Source organism: Zonotrichia albicollis, chromosome 2 (genome assembly GCF_047830755.1).
Source record: "Zonotrichia albicollis isolate bZonAlb1 chromosome 2, bZonAlb1.hap1, whole genome shotgun sequence".
NCBI classification, from domain to species: Eukaryota; Metazoa; Chordata; class Aves; order Passeriformes; family Passerellidae; genus Zonotrichia; species Zonotrichia albicollis.
Window position 1 is genome coordinate 100,354,621 of NC_133820.1, and position 19,388 is coordinate 100,374,008.

The 19,388-nt window shown below is 40.3% G+C and overlaps 1 protein-coding gene across 1 annotated transcript in view; it reads left to right on the top strand.

The window, feature by feature from the left end:
• Window positions 1-19,388, top strand: part of SLC9A2 (solute carrier family 9 member A2) — a 34,806-nt gene that overhangs the window by 7,431 nt on the left and 7,987 nt on the right. The window contains exons 3-9 of the mRNA XM_074535821.1: window positions 4,321-4,571; window positions 11,142-11,359; window positions 12,731-12,933; window positions 15,508-15,597; window positions 16,868-16,938; window positions 18,372-18,533; window positions 19,113-19,209. Of these exons, the coding sequence (XP_074391922.1) occupies window positions 4,321-4,571; window positions 11,142-11,359; window positions 12,731-12,933; window positions 15,508-15,597; window positions 16,868-16,938; window positions 18,372-18,533; window positions 19,113-19,209 (1,092 nt within the window). The remainder of the gene's footprint in view (window positions 1-4,320; window positions 4,572-11,141; window positions 11,360-12,730; window positions 12,934-15,507; window positions 15,598-16,867; window positions 16,939-18,371; window positions 18,534-19,112; window positions 19,210-19,388) is intronic.

Here is a 19,388-nt window from a genome sequence, read left to right on the forward strand (position 1 = left end):
ACTTAGACTGCATGCTTTACCTGAATCTGTTGCTATCCAGTCAGCTGAATCACATCTCCTCTTACAGGCTTGCCTTAAAACCTAGTTTTTCTCATTAGCTTACAGTTGGAACTGCCTGCCAATGCTAAACTGGTACTTTAAGCCAGTCCTGTAAATAAATAGGTGCACATACTGAGTTTCAAAAGGCTTAGCAGCTCAGCCATGTCTGGGTCTGTCTCTAGTCACTCTAATGCCACTTGTGTGATGGATGTCTATTCATACAATTTTTTTTTTTGGGGGGGGGGAAGAATCTGGTTATTTAAAACTTGTTGTTTGGTGGATTTTTCCCAGCAAAATCACTTTTTTCAATGAAAGTCAGCCACTGAGGCAGCAGTTAATACAGCATGATTTGCTAGGAAAACTCTGCATCCTGATCATGGGCATATTCATATGTGCTATTTCCCAAAGGCAAATTTCTCTAAACCACCACCATTTTTATAGGGGCTGGCATGGCAATTTAATGTGTAACTTTTCTGTAGGCCTCATTATTGTCTTCTTTGGAGGTTTCCTTATGGCCTGCCTCCCCAGATGCCCTAACAGAGGGAAGATAATCTGAGGAGTCTGTAGGGACAGTCCAGTAATGCACTTATGGCCTTACATATATTTATGAAGGAGTGAAAGGAATGTGGAGTACCTTTGGTCTTACTTCCTATCACGCAAAGGCAGTGCTTGGACAGAGATCAAGCTGTTTCCACATGCACAGAATTGGTCTGCTAATGGTTCCTTGTTATGTTTTTGCACACCTGCAATCATGTAATTATACCTAAAATGTGACCCCTAAAATGTCACACAGATTCCTGGGGCTGTCCTGACAGGACCTTGCCTTCCCTGCCCAAGCAGATGCTGCTGGAGCAGCCCTTGCCAGGCTACTCAGCCCTGGGCTTGGAGAAGGTGGTGCTTTGTACTCTCCCTTCCTCTGTCCCTGTTTTATGGGGAGCTGACAGGACCAGCAACCAGCAGAACTCAGAACCTTTCAGCTTTCATCTTCTGGAGCCCTTGAGTCCCACCTGCCTTGGCAGAGGCCTGCAGTGGCATGTGGGGATGAGGCAGGAAGGGAGTTGAATGCAGGTTGGCCATCCATGGAACCTGCCTAATTCCTATGGCCACTGCAATATCAAAAAACCAGGGGCTATGCAGATAGGCAGTGCAAAACACAGTTGCTTTACTAAATGCACTTTTATTAGAACAGCTGTGTCATCTATGCTTTCCTTTCCAGAGAATGTGCTCCCACACCTTCATTTTGTATATAAAGAAAGGTGTGTTTTCTCAGGAGTTATGAGTTCTGCTGCATTTTTCAGGTTGTCTTCCATGCCTAATAGTTTTTGCAATATGTCTGTGCATTTGAATGTTTTTTTTTTTTTCCCACTGGTGGAATTTTGGAACTTGAATTTGACAGACGACATTATTTGATAATTGGATTCTTGATCAGAGTTTGTGCTTTACCAAGAAACTGAATCAGACATAACAATCAAGGTGATAATAAATGAGAAGATCACAGCTGAGTGTTAGAAGTTCAAACTCCAATTCTGGGCTTAAAATCAGAAAGAAGGAGCCAGTGTCATTATAATAATATTATTCCCATGTTAGAAAACATTACAGCAGTACTTTGTACTCTGCATCTGCTGACAACATTATTTTAGAGTGCCCTAATTTTAGAATTAAAAACTTAATAACTGAGAACTGATGAAAATAAGCAATTAGTGTTTCAGAGATACTCTGAGACAAGATTAAAAAGTGATCAGTGACTAATATTGCTTGGTGTGACCTTCAGTGAGGTCAGGTGAAGGCTATTGAGTAAGTGAAAATCTTGAACTTCAAAAAATCCCTCTGTTATCACATCAGATGCATTAAAAATGTGACCAGAGTTGGTGTTTGATGCTCCTGGAAGTTTAGAGAAAGCTCAGTAAAACTGAACTGTAGAGTAAAGGGAAGTGAACCTGATTTTGATCTCATTTGCAACAGTGTAAATAAAAAACAATGAGGTTAAAATCCTGTTCATGACATTCCATAGTTGTAGCTCCTGCTTTAACCATGGCTGAGGTACAAAGGAGAAAATGGCTTTTCTTCTTTCAAATAATTTATGGCATTAGACTTGAGATTTATGAGGATGTCTCCATGTGGAGCAGCAGGCTCCATTCTATTTGCAGGGTGAATGCTTCAGTAGGAAGTGACATTATGGAAAAGCTTTGATAGATCAGAATTCTCTGCTTCTTTACAGGAACCTTGTAAAGAACCTTTAGAAACTAGCCTTGTATATATTTATATAGTTACTTTTTAAAACATAAAAAAATACTATTTAAAATGCCAATTAAATAAAATAATCAGCTTTTCTAATATGTACCAAGAGAGTATTCTGCCAGGTCAGATTCTGTAGGTGTCTTAAAGAAACACACAACTCTGAGATCATCCCAAGTTTCAACAAGTGACTCAGGGCAACTCTTTGCACACAGCACAAGTCAACATTATTCTTCAGACTGTGATTAATGGAGTCCTGGGAGTGTGTGGAATGAGAGGTCCTTGTAAAGTGACCAGCAAAGGCACTCCTACTGTCAGCAGGTTTAATTCTGGTATACTTCTCTCCATGCAAATCCATAAGGTCTACAAATCAAAACAGATGGAAAAACTGTGAAGCCTGTGACATTGTTTTCCTTCCTGCACAGTACATAATAACAAGGAATGGGCAAAAAGGCTGGGAGCCTGCCTCAGGGCAGCAAGGGGTTTGTGCAGATGAAAAAGGACACTTCTCCCAAGTGGACTCATCCTGAGAGCCTCATTGTTATCTAATAAATAGTTCATGATCCTGCTCTTATTGTATTTGCTGCTTTGCAATGAAAATTACTGGTGATTATTCTAGGTTTGATTTAACCTTCTATTTTCATGCTTGCTCTGGAATATATTTTCTCTTTTCTGTTTCATTTCTTTCCTTTCACTTAGCCCAAGGGACCCATAATAAACCATGTCTTTGCATTAAACTTTCAGTTCTGTAAGACTCAGCCAGTTTTGACTAAGGAGGGCTGAACAGCTTATGTTCTGTCCTGTGAGAGAGAACAAGAGTGCAAACATGAAAAATCCTTCCACAGCCACTACTCAAACACCTACTTTGTTGGCTCAATGCGAGTACTGATAAAACATGTGATCTCAAATAGCATTCCTGATAGAGAAACCTGTTTGGTGTACTAAGAAGACTAGAAAGAAAGCAGAGATTTAACTCCTGCAAGCTGTCTAAGATGACTGGTCACTGGCTTAGTCTGTGAACCCACTGTGGTAGGAACAGGTGGCCGTGACCAAAGTTTGCTCTGTACAAGAGGACGGTGTAGCCGCCCTGGCACTGCAGGGCTGGGAGCATACATGCAACACCATGGAATGGTTAAATTTCCCAGGTGGATCTGCAGATGGGGCAACCCTTTAAAGTTTTTTTTATAGTAACTGATTCCACTGGTTTCTGTTTTGGAGAAATTAAAACACTGTATATTAGAGAAATGTGGTCTTTAGATTGTCCTGTTTCCTGTATAAAATAAAAAGGGTCTCTGGCTAAGGAAATGTGATAGTCCCATAGACCTAGTTTGTTTTGGAGGATGGTTATAAATGCTTTGAAAATTAAACTGGGCAAACACATGGCAACAGGTTTTTTTAATGGGGACAAAATCCAAATCTCTAGAAATACTCAATATTTTGAACAGTCTTTAAACCATTAAATTCCTAATGGCCAAGAATTTTGAGAAAGAGCACTGCCTTAATAAATACCATGTTTCTTTTACTCCTTGAGGTGGTCACTGTCCATCCCCAGCTGCCTCTACATCCCCTCTTACCCCAGCAGTTTAGATGAATCTGTGGTCTACCTCTCAGTGTCATGTAGGTCAAAAAGATTTGAAAATAACCTGATTTTTCACTGGTTATGAAACTGTGGGGGTTTTTTTTCTCCTTCTGATTTATTTCTTTTAGTCTGGGGAAAATCTGAAATGTACATTAGGAGCTCTGTAAATAAATGATTTTAAAGAAGAATTAGATAGATTTATGCTCCTGGCCCCCAGAGTGGCATGGGTGAAGAAATCTGTCCCCTTTGCAAAAATGGGAGTAATTATATTTATCTGTCTTTGGTATCTCCCTGATATATATGGATGACAAATAACATGCCAGATATAAATAACAGCATATCTAAAAAAGCAAATTCAAGTTAGATAGAGAAATTCGAAGTTCAACATTTAAGCAGAGGAACATTAATGGCATGAAGGGAAATTAAGAATAGTTCACAAAGATAATGTGCTTTCTTTTTCCTCATAGGTCCTGTACAATTTGTTCAAGTCTTTCTGCCAGATGCGCACAATTAAGGTTATTGACATATTCGCTGGGATTGCTAACTTCTTTATAGTGGGGATCGGTGGAGTATTGATTGGAATCCTTTTGGGATTTGTAGCAGCCTTTACCACCCGTTTCACCCATAAAATCCGAGTGATTGAGCCACTCTTTGTCTTCCTGTACAGTTACTTGTCATACATAACAGCCGAAATGTTTCATCTCTCGGGCATCATGGCGTAAGTACCACAAACTTCAGTACTCGTAGCATCCAAGTAAGAGTGCCAAAGGGAATTGGAGAGAGGACCAGCTTTTGCAAACCCTGCCATGTGGCATTGCTCCACAGTGCATGGCACAGTTGCTGGCTTGAGGATTTCCGGCCTCTTCCCTCCCGCTTCCGCGCCGCATTCTCAGCTTGCCACCACACCAGCTGTGTCACTAAAACTGCTCATGGCGTCACATCATGAGCTGTATCTTTGAAATGTTCCAAGTTAAAAATATTCACTTGTATTTTCAGTGGGCTTTTTTTTAACCCAGGTCACTTTGGTGACCTGTGTCCTAATGTGACCCTTCAACTATTCATAAGGGCATGGGTGTGGAGTGGCCCACGGTGATGTAGGAGCAATGGTGGCAGGGAAGGAGCGGCAGTGGTAGCAGGGAACTTCATGAGCTGCCTTCACTTTCGATGCCAATATATTGTGAAACTGTGTTTAACAGTTAGTCATGTGAGCAGCCAGCAAATACCATTCAATGAAGACAATGTATATATCATTAAGGCAATCTTTTGTTGGATTACATGCACAATAAGGATTGGGTGAATGTAAACTTTGCAGTCCAGTGGTAATATAATCCTATAGTTTAGTATCTTGATACATGTGCCTGTGTGTTACAATGTTCTCTGTATACATCATTATGTATAAAATAATATTTTTCTTCCCGCTTCCAACAGATTCAAATATTTTCACTTCTGGTTTTGCACTCCTCGTCTTCAGTAAAAAAAGATCACAGCCTTTCTCTTCACTCTGTTTATACTGTAAGAATTTCAACATAAAAAAGAGCCCTTATGACATTTGATATAATTAAATATTTTGCTCTGGTTCCAAGCAATATTTTTAAAGTCAACTTTCTTTAATGACTTTTTATTGTTCTAGTGGCAAATATGAGTCATTCAGGCATGAGAAGCAGAGCTTTTTGTGTAAGCTCAGATGTTGCTGCTGAGTGTCACTAATACTCGATAATACCTCATCTGATTATTATCTTTTAGGCAAGTGAAGATAGGTTTACTATTGCAGTCATGCCAGTATAAGGTTTTCTGGGGCTGGGAAGCAATTTTCAAGGAAACTTATGGGTGATGATTTCAGTAGTATAAAAATAGGAATATGCCATGAAACAACAGGGGTTGCAACTTTAATGCAAGTAAAGAGCTAAAGATTACATGGGTTTCTTTCTCTGATATGAGCCTAAATAAAGCAACATATGCATCCACTTTGACCGAGTTCATAAATGTGCCATCTCTTTCCATAGCTTCTATTCATAGCATTTGTGTGGTTTCTAGTTTCCTCCACCTCTAAAGCCAAATGTCCTTGACATCCTATGATCAAATGCTTAAAGGGTTTCTAAACCAAAAACATGTGGCTAAACTGTACATGGAAAAAATTGAGGCAGTGTTTATGAAAATACTGATTTGGACATGCTGCATCCAGGACACAATGAATAGGGCATGCTGGGTCTGCTGGTGGATCAAGGGACCCACCACATGCCAGTGCCTGCCACCAGCACACCAGTGCTTCCCACAGCACTAACAACCTGTTCATTTTAGTTTCTGCAGTGGCCCCTGAAGGGGTGCAGAAGAGGAAACAAACTATTTTCACCCTCAAACAGCACAGTATAAAATGAGTTATCTTTAAAATGTTCTGTCTGTTTTTGTCTCTAAGCATACTTTGTAGTAGCTGGCAGAACTGTGTGCAGCAGTAACATCCCAGCTGAGACAAAAGGGCGCTCTGCTGCCCTGTAGGGTCTCAGTTGCTATAAGCCCTAAAGCTTGTCCTCTCCCAGCAGTGCTGCTGACAGCCTTGGAGCTCCTGCAATCTCTGCATCCCCTTGGAGTAAATCTGCCCTGTTCTTGTCACATTTCTTTGGCCTTTGAACTACAGAAAGTAATTTGCTCTGTGTCACAGTGCAAAAACACACACCAGTGTTAACGAGAGTTCCCTGTTGTTTTTTGCAGCGATTGCCTCATGTAAGGATTGCTTGGGTCTGATCTAAAACTCAGCTCTCCTTTGAGCAGGTAGTTGGAGCAAATGACCTTGGAATGTCCCTTACAACCGAGATAGTTTATTTATTATTTGCTTCTGTGGCCATTTACAGTTCAGCCTGTGAGGAATAATTGCCTGGTCTCCCCTTTTTCACCCACATCCACATGAGCCTGTTAAACTACTGATTCCCACTTCTTTCATAACCAGGTTTATAAAGATACTCAGTGAGACCTTGTGGTTACATGCTGTACCATACTTTAGGGGAAGGACATGAGCAGGAACGTACAGTGTTACCAAATAAATAAGATACTTAGATTGCCTCATTCCTGGGCAAGTAGGAATTCACTGGCAGAGGAATAGAAGGGAACGAAAGGCACTTGTCCCTCTTCTGATAAGTTTGTGTACTCATTGTAAGGATAAACGATTCCTGAAATGTCCGTGTATAACCCCTGCACCAGGTTACCTGGCTGCAGCAGTGAAGGGACTGAACCATGTCCCTGCGAGCTGCGGGGAGAAAATCTCTTCCGAAGGAGGGAAAGAGTTTCTACTGTAACCAGAGCTGGGCATGAATGAGGATCACAGCTGTAAAACATACAGATCCAAATCTGAACTTCAGTCACTTGCTTCCATGCTGCATTTTCTGCTTACTAATTTCTCATAAAGGCTGTGAAGCAGCAGAAGTTTTAATATAGGTTTCTTTTTTTCTTTTTTCTTTTCTTTTTTTTTTTTTTTTGCAACAATGAATTAGCAGTCTGAAAGGAGCAAACATTGAAACTACTGTAAATTTAGTAGGTCAAGGAAACTTGAGGATTGAACCCAGTGGCCTAGTTTATTGCAGTCCTGACAGAAACTGTACTGTTTATACAGTGAGACTTTTATTCTTCAGAAGTACGGAATGTTTCAGGTTAATTGCAATGAAGTGCTTTTCCCTTCCCCTTCTTGACCAAGGCAACTACTCAGGTCATAGAACTGGAAGCCAGAATTAATGTATGTGGGTAAAAAATGTAAAATAAAACACATCTAAGCTTTGACTTTGATCATTGTGACAGTAAAAATTTAGTTTGTGAAGAATTTATTATAATAATGTATATAAAACCTTGCATAAAAACGTTGAGTTTATACTAAATTTTAACACTGTATCCCCACTCAATTTTCAAATGAAGGAGACTTCAACATTTTTTTCTCATGTAAGTAAATACTTTAAAGAGATACCTGATTCCAAGTGAGCAGTGATTAGGTATGGAATATTACTTATCTGAAGAGTAACAAATTGTGTGCAGCTCTATTCCTTGTAGCATTGAACCAACTCCTCTGTTGCTTGACACTAATTGAATGAATGCAAAATGTGACTGAAAATAAGAGTGTTGTCCCTTTAAATTCTAGTGGGTAAACATGGTAGGTGTTTTAAGTTACAGCTTGCAAGGATTCTGATTAATCTGGTGACAGATTCTTATCTTAGACATCCATTTACAGTGTCTCCATTACCTCAGGTTCCAAAAACAAACCATGTCCAGAGCGTGATTCCCTGCTCCCTATGCTGCAGGGCTTTCCTAAATTACTATAATCATGAGAACGATTTATTTTAAGGAGGTAATAAACAATACTGTGTGTTTTGTTGTGCCTTTGATGCAGACCTGACAGTCCTAATGCTTCAGGGCACTAAGCTGCTGCTTTGGGACTCTGAAATGACAGTGGGCCTAGGAATGGCTGTTTTCCAGCCCACCCACTGCCTTCTTGCTCCTTTGCACTCACTGGCCCTGCTCTTGCCAGCTCCAGTGAGTGCCATCGGCAGGAGCAGCCGGGCTGCAGCAGGCTGGCTACACTTGTGCAGACAAGGAGTGTGCACACAGGAGAGCTGGCACAACCCAGGCATAGCTGATGTCTTGGTGGCTGTGGCAGTGCAGTGAAGAGCTGGTCTGAGTATGAGGCTTTTGGCAGGTCAAAGTGTTAAGTGGATTTGAGAAGATTGGTGCATGTACTTTTGTGGTTGATCATCAGAACAGTGTACAAACTTGAGGAACCTGGGAGTGCTTGAAGGCTTCTGGGCTTGAGGGCATGTCCTGACCAAGGTGCTGCTTCTTGTCAGAACAAAATCTATGCGTATGCCAGGTCTTCTCCCACGTTATTGCTCAGGCACATGATGTGGGATCTGTTGAAAGTCCCCATCTGGGTAACTGTAAGGTCAGGACAAGAAGGAAAGCTGTGAAAAGCATCATCAGTTTGTCAGTATTGGCACCTCTGTTATCCTAACCATGTGCTCAAACTAGAAATGTTACATTAACCACTGAGTGTTTCAGAGACAAAGCTTGCATGCTTATGAAATCTACATTATATCTTCCACAGTGGAGCCTGAGCTCTGCTTGCCAGGCAGCATGCTACCTGTGGACCACATAGGATATTTCTGTTCAGGACTCTGGTGAAATCAACTGACAGTGAGAAGAGGGCTGACAATTATTTCAGTACAACGTATAGATGGGGGTCTGGGATAGCCTTAGTGAGGCTTTCTTCCTCCTGAGACTTGGACTTTGCTTAGGGATGGAGTTAGTCTTTGCATGTCAATGGGCATTTATTTTGTGCTGACTAGATCCTTCTCCATCACCAAGTACAGGTGGGCAAAAGTGCAGGGTGAAGGGCAGAGTGGGTGATTTGTTCTGCCTGTATTTGTAAGCCACTATCTGCCCCATCAGATTGCATCTGTCCCCGTATCACGTTCTTATCCTTGGGTTTTCTTCACTTTGATGTATATTCAGGGTCTCTGCTGCTTGGGAGAGGTCAACAGAGTACACTGTGTCCTCTCCCAGCGTCCACATGTCCTCCCAGACTTGTCCTTCTGAATTATTGTTGCCCAGCCACTTTGGGGATGTAGATGTGGTTCAATGTAAGAGAAGGAAACTTCTGGACAAAGCTAACTTTAATTAATCAAGAGAAATGTGTTCAGAATCTGCCAGTGACTACAACCTGAGCTGCTGCTACAGATTCCCTATTGCAAAATGCAAAGAAAGTTCACTGTATGAAGGTCCTTTTGAAGCTACTGCTGCTTCTGGGATTCCTCCTGCTTTGCAATTTTTTTTTTAATCCCTTATTTAGAAGAAAGAACCCAGGCATGTTCATATTGTCATGTGTTCATAATGTCAGTGAGGTTTTTCTGAGCTCTGTCCCAGTCTGCCTTTCTATTTGCATTCACATTCAGAGGTGTTTGGTTCAGAGTGATTCAGAGATGGGGCCTTTGGCTTAGAGGCAGGACATGCTGCTTAGCAGAAGAGTTTCTGCAGTGAAATCTCCACAAGATTTGGGAGATTTCAACAGAAATTTTCAGAGATGCTAGCAAACCTGCTCTCCTGCCCCATGAGAGAGAGAAGTGCAGAGATTTCAGCATGAAGAAATATCCCCTGTGTTAACAAATACTTATATCTGAAAACCTGGTGTAACTGGAATAAATAACCCTAGATGAGCTGGCTGTATTCAGAAAGACAATGTAATTACATCTCTCTTTCTTTGTTTAGATTTAGTGTGCTAAAATATTTTAGCACAAACTTTGATGGGTTTGACTGAGAACCCATACAGGGATGTAGATAATGTTTTTCACTAGGAAATCAGAGCAGATGTTGCCCTAGATAGTAGAACCAGGAATGACAGCTGTTTCACAATGTATCTTGCCTTAGTTGTCCTCCCTGATAATTATTAGTGAGCTCAGACTGTCTTTCCCTACACTGAGACACCACCTTGGAGTTATCCTCCAGTCAGCTCTGCTAACTACCTTTAGACTTGTGAAAGTGTAGCTGAGTGGTCCTCAGCCATCCCTGGACTGTGGGCAGCCACACTGAGCAAGTGATGTACAACCAGTAATGTTTTTCCCCAGGATTAACAAACTCTGCTAATACAAAAATAGACTTGTGGATGCATTTAGAGTGAGCCCTTTCTTTTCTCTCATGTATCAGCTGAGATGCCCGTTTCACTCATTTGTAGACGCTTTAAATGTGCAGCAGCAGCAGTGTTATTTCTGCTGATATTTTTCTCAGCCCAATGTGCAGGCAGAGCAGGTCTCAACTGGTGAAGGATGACAAATTGTCTGTAGCCTTGCTGCTTACTTTGCTTGGAAAGAGGAGCTGGCTACTGTCACTGCCACTGAGGTTGGACAGCTGCTGGTAGGGAAGGAGGGAAGTCCTGCCCTGCCCCAGCATATGCAGTTTCCACCCTGTCTGATGTCCCTCAGCAGCAAGAGATGCAGCAACTCCTGTTTTCCAAGGCTGTCCCTGTCTCTCCTCATCTTTGCCCCTTTCAAAACAGAGTTGGAGTGACCCCTGCACAGATCATGTACAGTTAGTATGTGAAAAAACTCTCCATGTACTGATATCTGCTCAGAAAACTTCCCATTGCAGAAAAAAAAAAAAAAATCGTGCCCAAAATTGAAGGCTATAAATTTGAGATTGGGTACGGAATAAGTTATGGTTTGCATTTTAAAGAGAACTAGGGAAAATGAATAATACTATATAGATATAAGAGAGGCTAAATAAAATAAGGCAAATGAAATATGGGGTAATGTTTCCATTTCAGGATTACAGCTTGTGCCATGACCATGAATAAATACGTGGAGGAAAATGTTTCTCAGAAATCCTATACAACAATAAAATATTTCATGAAGATGCTGAGCAGTGTCAGTGAGACTTTAATCTTCATCTTCATGGGTGTGTCTACAGTTGGGAAGAACCATGAGTGGAACTGGGCCTTTGTTAGCTTCACACTTCTCTTCTGTTTAATCTGGAGGGCACTGGGTAAGCAAGTCTCTGACTATGGGTCAGTATTCTTTGCAAGTGAAATGTTTTTTTTCTTATCAAGTAGAAATTGCCAAAAATTAGACAGAGACTCATCAGGTTGTGGAATGGTTTTTGTATTAGTAACATGCCCTATATCACAGTGTCAGCTTCCACTTTTCCCTAAAATGGAACCTAAAAATCAGTTTTGCCATGATCTTACTTACCTAAAGTGAGAAGCAGTCTGCCTGTTTATCACAATACATGTATTTAAGTAAACTTTTATTTACAAATGAGCAAATTTTGGTAAAAATAATTAGCAATCATTCAGGAATTAAAAAGGTTGTGAGGTTTTGTTTTTTTTTGCTTTTTTGTTTGTTTGTGGGATTTTTTTGCTTTGTTTTTGTTTTGTTTATAATTTATGTTTACTAGCTTTGGGATTTTCACAGTCATTGACAAGAATAGTACCAAACCGTGAAATGCTGTAATTGAAGTGTAAAGAAAAACTCCTGTAAGAAAATGATCCCTCCTGAATTTAAAGCACTACTCTTTTTCTTTTACCTAGAGAGCTAAGTGCAGGGCAGGCTGGTAGGTCTTGAATCTGCTCCTCTCCCCAGCTTCATCCCTAATGATTCAGTCCCTGCATGTGTAAAGGTGCATCATGCTCTAATCCAGCTCCCAAGTCTCCTTGCAGAGCAGAAACCTGGACTATTTTCCTACTGCACCTGCAACCCCACAATCAATATGCTGAATCAATATGCTGAAAAGCAGCCAAACATCCTGATTGCCGCCCAGTTCTTGCCCCCCATGCTTGCTGCCTTCACCTGCCTTTATTTCTTTACTCCTGTCATCCCTGGAACCTTTTTCCAAGGTACACCAGCATGCACTGGTGTCTTGTCCCCCCATCCCCAGTCCTGCATTCTTCATGTCTGTGTGAGTAAAATTGAGTGAACAGGAATTTTCAGGGTTCAAAGCACAGATTGATGGTAGAGACAAACCAGTTTTCAAAATCACCTCAAATGCAGTTAAAAAAGCAATTAGGAGTCTTGGTCTTTACTGACACAGAGAATTATTGCTGTTTTAGAGGTGTAGTCTAGCAGGTAGCTGTCTTGTGAAGATCTATTAGCTGCTTCAGGTCCTAAATCCAGCTGACTGGAGGTGTTTAGCTCACTAAATATGTTTAAAATGACGTTTCTAAGGCTTTTTAATTTAATATTATGGTACTTCAAGCTGCTAAGTAATGTTTCATTTCTTTAATAATATATATTGAAGAAGCAAATAAAAAGTAAGAAGCAAATAAAAGTTTTTTTAAACAAATATTAGCATCATGGGCTAGTTCTGAAGTTCCCTTTTTGCCCCCATCCTCTCTGTATTTCTGTTTTTTTCCCTCAGGTGTTTTTGTTCTGACTCAGATCATTAATGTATTCCGGACAATACCTCTCACTTTCAAGGACCAATTTATTATTGCCTATGGAGGTCTCCGAGGAGCAATTTGTTTTTCACTTGTATTTCTGCTTCCTCCTGCTGTGTTTCCCAGGAAGAAATTGTTCATCACTGCTGTTATCGTGGTGATATTCTTTACGGTTTTCATTCAGGTAATACCTTTCTCATCCTGAACTTCTTCTTTCTCAGACGTGTTGTAAATAAGTACCTCTAATGGGTAGAAAATAAAATTTTCTAACTTAATTACTGTAAGGAACATACTTGAAGGTACTTGCCATAGTCATAGTGGAAAAAATGCTGTGCGTACCACAGGCAGGTAGCAAAAGTATGCCAGATATTAAGTCCTTATGCTAACATGTAAGTAGTACTAAGTATTTAAGACTAGTGTTGGAGTAGAGACAGAAGATAATCTGGGCACAGCTTCAGCACTAATTCCTTTTCCTAGAATGTTTAAATTGGTGTGTTCACCCAGCAGTTCAGTGTTGGACATAGTGCACAGTGAGCTAAAGACAGTGAGGGCCCAGGCAGGTGAACTGGAGTCTGGGTGTTAGGAAGTGATGCTGCAAACCAGCTGGACAGCCCTAGAAAAGCACCAGGTGTGTGTTGGGACACGAAGAACTTGTCTCTGATGATCACCTGGCCATGGAGACCTCGTCAAGGATGAGCAAGAGACTGAAACCTGCAAAATGTACAGGATGCCAAGCCCATCAGATAAACAGATCAGACTGGTCATTATCCAGAGCAGTGAGAGAGATGTGAGTGGCTATTAATGAAATTTCAGGTCTGTGGGAAAAAAAGTAAAATTTTGTTACTCTGCCTTTTACATGGAAAAAGGTGGTGTGGGAAGCAAGCATCTGTGCTCATGCTTGGGCAAAGGGGCAAGGTGGAGGTCAGGTAGGTCAGGTTGACTTCAGCTATGAAAACTAATTTTGAAGGACGGAATAATTTAAAATATGGAGATAAATGGTATGTGCTGTGAGATGCAACATGATTTACCAAAGAAAAGCCTGGCATCATTCTTTCATAAGGCAGTTTATTTTCTAGAATAATCTCATTTAACTGAACTATTGTAAAATCTTTGGGGAGGGGGCTACAGAGGAGATTGTTTGTGTAACTATTCATTAAACCGAGGTTTAGATTGACATTAGGATGACTGTAAAATGAATGAAGAAGGAGCTCGCAGTTCCTCCTTTAAATGGAAATAGAAGCAAATTGTCCTTTGGGTCAGAAAGGATCTCTGGGGGTCTCTAGTCCAACCCTGTGCTCAAAGCAAGGCAACCCTCAAGTCAGATCATGTTCCTCAGGGCCATGTCAAACTGAATTCTGAATATATTGATGGATGGAGATACCCCAGCTTTCTGGGCACCTGCTTGAGTGTTCAACCTCCCTGGCCAGATAATAGGCTGATGAGATATTATTAAAGGAATTCCTCAAGGATAAGTTAATACTCTTGTTAACTGACCATGGCACATAGATGTAGGAGTTTTTGTTGCTGATGTTTTTGATGACAGATTTTGAAAAGTGTTCTCAGGGTGACAGTGAGATAGAGTATACTGTAGAAAGAATTGAGGGCCAATTTGAAAGGAACAGAATGAAACTGAACAGTAATGTGGGCAAATGTGTTCTTGGCAAGGACTTTCTTACTAGGAATTTCTCTTGTGAAATGGGAACTTTTGGTTTGGAAAAAAAATACGAAGGGAAAAAGATGCAGGTGTACTAGTTGGCAACGGGGTAGAATTTAAGTCACTGATACAGTGGGGACAGAAGAGAGGCAAATGTGATCTTAGGACACACTGAGACAGGTATTTCCATTAGAGCATAGTGGCATGTTCTGGAGTGATCAGGGGACTGGTAAGCCTGTCATGGGAAAGGACACCAGGATTCCTTGGCCTTAGCAAGATGAAGGAGAAGAGGGACTGTAATTACTGTTTATATGAGGGAGTGAACACTGTTTAAACTAAAAAGACAAATGTTGGCACAAGAACAAAGTGGTACACAGTGACCATGATGCAATTAAGAAACAGCTTTCTAATTATCAGAACAATAAGATTCAAGATGAGTGTTCCATTATGAGCAATGGGGCAAAGAAACCTAACTACTTTTAAAATAAAGCTCGACTCATTTACGAAAAGAAATGTGACCTGGATGTCTGGGATAGCAGGGACTGATTTCAACACCACAGGAGATTCATTCCTCTCCCCTGTGCCAGTGTGTCTGTACAAGTAAACAAATTATCTTAATTCTTCCACAAATATTTGTTGAAAACCATTATATCATTCAGGGAATAGCCAAAACTTTTTGTTCTTTCTCTGAGAATGGTCAGGAAAGGATACATATTTACAAAAAAACATAGTTTCATGATCTTAGATATCCATAATAGTACTACTTATATATCTTTGAATACCTATTTTGGATGTAAGTACTAAAAAAGAGGACTTTATGTGTTCATTTTGAAATTATAGGGAATCAGTTTATTAATTCATGTTTTTCTAACACATAACAAAACTGAAAGAAAAAGTTTAAAATGACTGTGGATGGGATAGGTGATCTATTCCTGATACTTTCTGTTAGGTTGACCCTCTTGGTGCTCTCAGTTCTGGGGTGCCCCTCTCTTCTTCCCGTTGCATTAATGGAGTCTGAGCTGACAAGGGCTTCATAGTGCAAAACCTGCTAATCAAAGGAATGAATTCACTTTTATAATTATTGTCTTCTGTTTTCCTTCACAGGGAATAACAATTCGCCCACTTGTGGAGTTTCTTGATGTCAAAAGGTCAAACAAAAAGCAGCCTGCTGTCAGTGAAGAGATTTATAACAGGGTATGTTGCAGCTTCAGTAGTATAGATGAAATTTCTAGTCACGTTCAGGCAGAAAAGCATTCAGCATCAGTATTATGGAGAGCGTGTACTAGATTTCTTTTTGATAGCTGTTCTAAGCACAGTAATTGTAAAGCTTATATTTAACTTTTGGCAATTACACAAATTATTGTTACATATCCTTATTTTGGAATCGCTCACTTTCTTAATTGTTCAGATCTAGAAGTAAATTAACTTTCTGTAGTTTATTTCGCACATGAGATACGTGTTATTTTATAATTCAGCTACATCAGGAAACCTTTGGCTTGATTTAATTACATTATAGTGCATTTGATTTAATTTAATTAAACAAATGTAAACTTCTCTTAAACACACTCTTAAACTAACTAAATCTTACACCATCAGCCTTTTTGTGGATATATTTTTGGTACATGTGTCTCCAATTGCTGCAGATTATTAGCCATGCATCTTCTTGAATGTTTTTTTCCTTGCGGCATACCTGAGGCAAGTGGTTTGAAATTTCAAAAGGGAGGAAAAGTGAGGGCCACATTTGGGGAAGAAGCCAATCTAGGCATCTAAAGGTCTTTCCTTTTAGAGCTTATCCTTTGGACATGTCTATGAGGGTTTTTCCCTGAGACTGAGAGACCCGTATGATGGTTCCTGAATTAACAGCAAACATGCTGCCTCTGTGATCAAGTGGGACCTTAGCTGAACTAATTCAGTTTTTCCTAATTGATAATAGACTCAGGAAGTGTGTGTTTCTAATATTAGGCGGACAGGATGCTTTAAGATGATACAAATTCCTAAAATAGATCTCAGAACCTATTGCTGGCTCTCAGTTCTGTCTGTGCATCCTAAAGGGGCTGGTGCTGATGTAGGGAGCTTCTGTGTCCACTGAGATTCTCTTCTCCAAAAGTCATTCTTGCCTCACTGTCAGGCCTGGGGAAGTTCCAGGCATAGCAGCAAGTGGTTAGGGAATTTCAAGTAAGTGAAAATATAGGAAAACCCTTTAGTTTCAGGCAGGAGCTAAGCAAGATTGACACTGAGGAAATTAGCAACTAACTTCTGTCCTTTTGTGAGCTAAGGAAGATTCAGGGGGAAAGAAACAGATTCTGTCTTTGAGCTTGGTTTGAACTGCTTTGGTAGGACTGAAGCATTGTCCTGATTTGTGACTAGATGTTTTTGTTTTAAAGTAAGTTGGAAACCAATAAGGTCTAAGGACAAGGCAAGTGATGTCTGTAAGTTTATGTAATGAACCAATGTTTTCCTTTAGTTCTTTGACCATGTGAAGACTGGAATTGAAGATGTGTGTGGACACTGGGGTCACAACTTTTGGAGAGATAAGTAAGAATGGCATTTGAAACTCTTTATTATACAGGAGAGGCTGAAATGGCTCTGCAGCAACAAACAAAGGCTGTTGGGCATCAAATTTCATTTTCAGCATTTATTCTTGAAAACATATGGTTGTTTTTAGAACATGTGGGTTTCAAAGGGAAAGTAGCAAAACAATGTGTTTTACAAAACCGCAAGCAAGTAGAACAGAATCTCCAGCTGGGAAGCAAGGCAGCCCTCTGATCCCAGGGTGAGGGATGGTACCTTCTGAGGGTGCATGATTCTGACTGTTGCAGAGCATTTCCTCTGTGTCTGCTGAGCCTTTTTTTCCCACCCAACTGTCCTCCTGCAAGCTGTATTTCTTTGGGCAGTTAAGTGATGGGTTAGTTTCCTATTTGATGGTAAACATACAAAAGCTAGTGGATTTCTCTAGAATGATCAAGGCAGCAGCTGGCATGGGATACATGAGAGGTCCTCACGGCAGGCAGCTCCACAGCTCTTGATGGTTTTCCTTAAGACTTAGTTAAGAAGATTACCCCTGGCAATACCTGAATAATTCATATTTTTACTTTATCTGTTGAATCATCATCATCATATGGTTGGATCTAATTCCTTTCACATCCAAATTTTTTAGACCCAAAGCATGGGCACTGCTCAGCACCCTCTAGTCTCTGCTCCAAGAATTTAAGTGTTTTATATAAAGAGAGAATAGCACCAGCAGGAATGGCTGAGGAGAGCCCTCTCCAAATGACTTGGGGGTGACACAGTGAGGACGCTTTCCTGATGGATGCATGACATGGGTGCAGCTTTTCTTTACTTAGCCTGGTTCTCCTCCAGTCTGTGTGAGATCTTTAATGAAAAGATTGCAGAGCTAAGAAGAGTCCCACCTCTTCATGACCTTCACACCCAAATTCAAGAATAATTTCAGAATGTCTGGAGGGCAAAATATTTTCTGACAAACAAAATCAACACCAGCTGTAATCAATATTTTTTCACTAAGCATCCAAGAGGGTGCAGTTGCTTTAGAGAAAGGAACAACTTCTAAAGTTTTACAAAAGCAGGCTAAAATTTCAAAGAAAAAGCAGTTGATGCAAATTTTGGCCTTTTATTTGTTATTACAGTAAATATTTAATGTTCTATTTGACTTGATGAAAACAGAGAATTAAAAATAATATTTTCTAATAACAGAATACCTAAATGTCTTAAGTTGCTTCTAGGGTGACTGCCCATTAACATATTAACCTATCTAACCTATTAAGGGTATCTATCTGAAGTAAAGTTGAAATTGACCCTTTCTTAAGTTACTTAGCATTAAGTTGTTAACACTAACAGACACATTCCCAGACAATAAAATAGTTTAAAATTTCATTAACTGCAATATATTGGCTTTCCTTAACTATGCACAGTAAGAATTAACTGGTTGGGCTGGTTTGCCTCATGTACAGGTTTAAAAAGTTTGACAATAAATACCTGCGAAGACTTCTAATCCGTGAGAACCAGCCCAAATCCAGCATTGTTTCTCTATACAAGAAGCTGGAGATCAAGCATGCCATAGAGATGGCAGAGAGTGGCATGATAAGCAAGGTGCCATCATCGGTGTCTCTCAGGTAAGCAAGCCATGCCAGCATGGCCAAGCAGCTCAGCTGGGTCACATAATTTATCTCACACCCGGGCTGTAGGCAGGATAAGCACTTTGGCTTAGGGTACTTTGTGCCATAATGTCACCAGAACAGCGAGGGGGTGTGAAATGAGAGCCTTTGCCTGTAGCTTCAGGTGCAATGCTGTGTTCTGTGGGGTGTTACTGGGACAGCTGCTCACTGGCACATGCATCTGCCCTGTACAGCAGAGGTGGGCTTGGACACCTGCCTGCCTGCCTGCCTGCTGAGAACAGCTACAAGGGAAGCCTGAGGGGAATTTTCAATAGTACCTAAATACAGTGGACCAATTACTGTAATTTTTATCACATTTATATCTTACCACAGATTCAAATGAAATCAGGATTTCCTTTCTACATGTTAGGTTTTCACCTATTACTCAGTTGTTTTGAAATGTTGTTTCCACCTCTCACAAAGGGAATAATTCAAATATCATTCCTGACCATAAAAATAAAAGCATTCTCTCTCTCTCTCCCTCTCCGCTATTTTCCTTTTTTTTTTTTTTTTTTTTTTTTTTTAATTCTGCCACAGTGACTATCATGAAGCAAAGATAAAGCCCCTTTCTCCCACTGAAATGGAAAACATGCGGGAAATTTTAACAAAGAATCTCTACCAAATACGACACCGAGTAAGGATGAACTTTTGCTTACATAAATATCCCACTGCTCTTGTAATATACTGATTATCTTCTTAACACATCTTTGAGCTGGTGCATCTGCTCTATCATATAATAACAAATAATGCTCTTATTTAACTCTGTTGCCTTGAATCCATATCCTGTCATATGTACAGTAGCATATTCACATT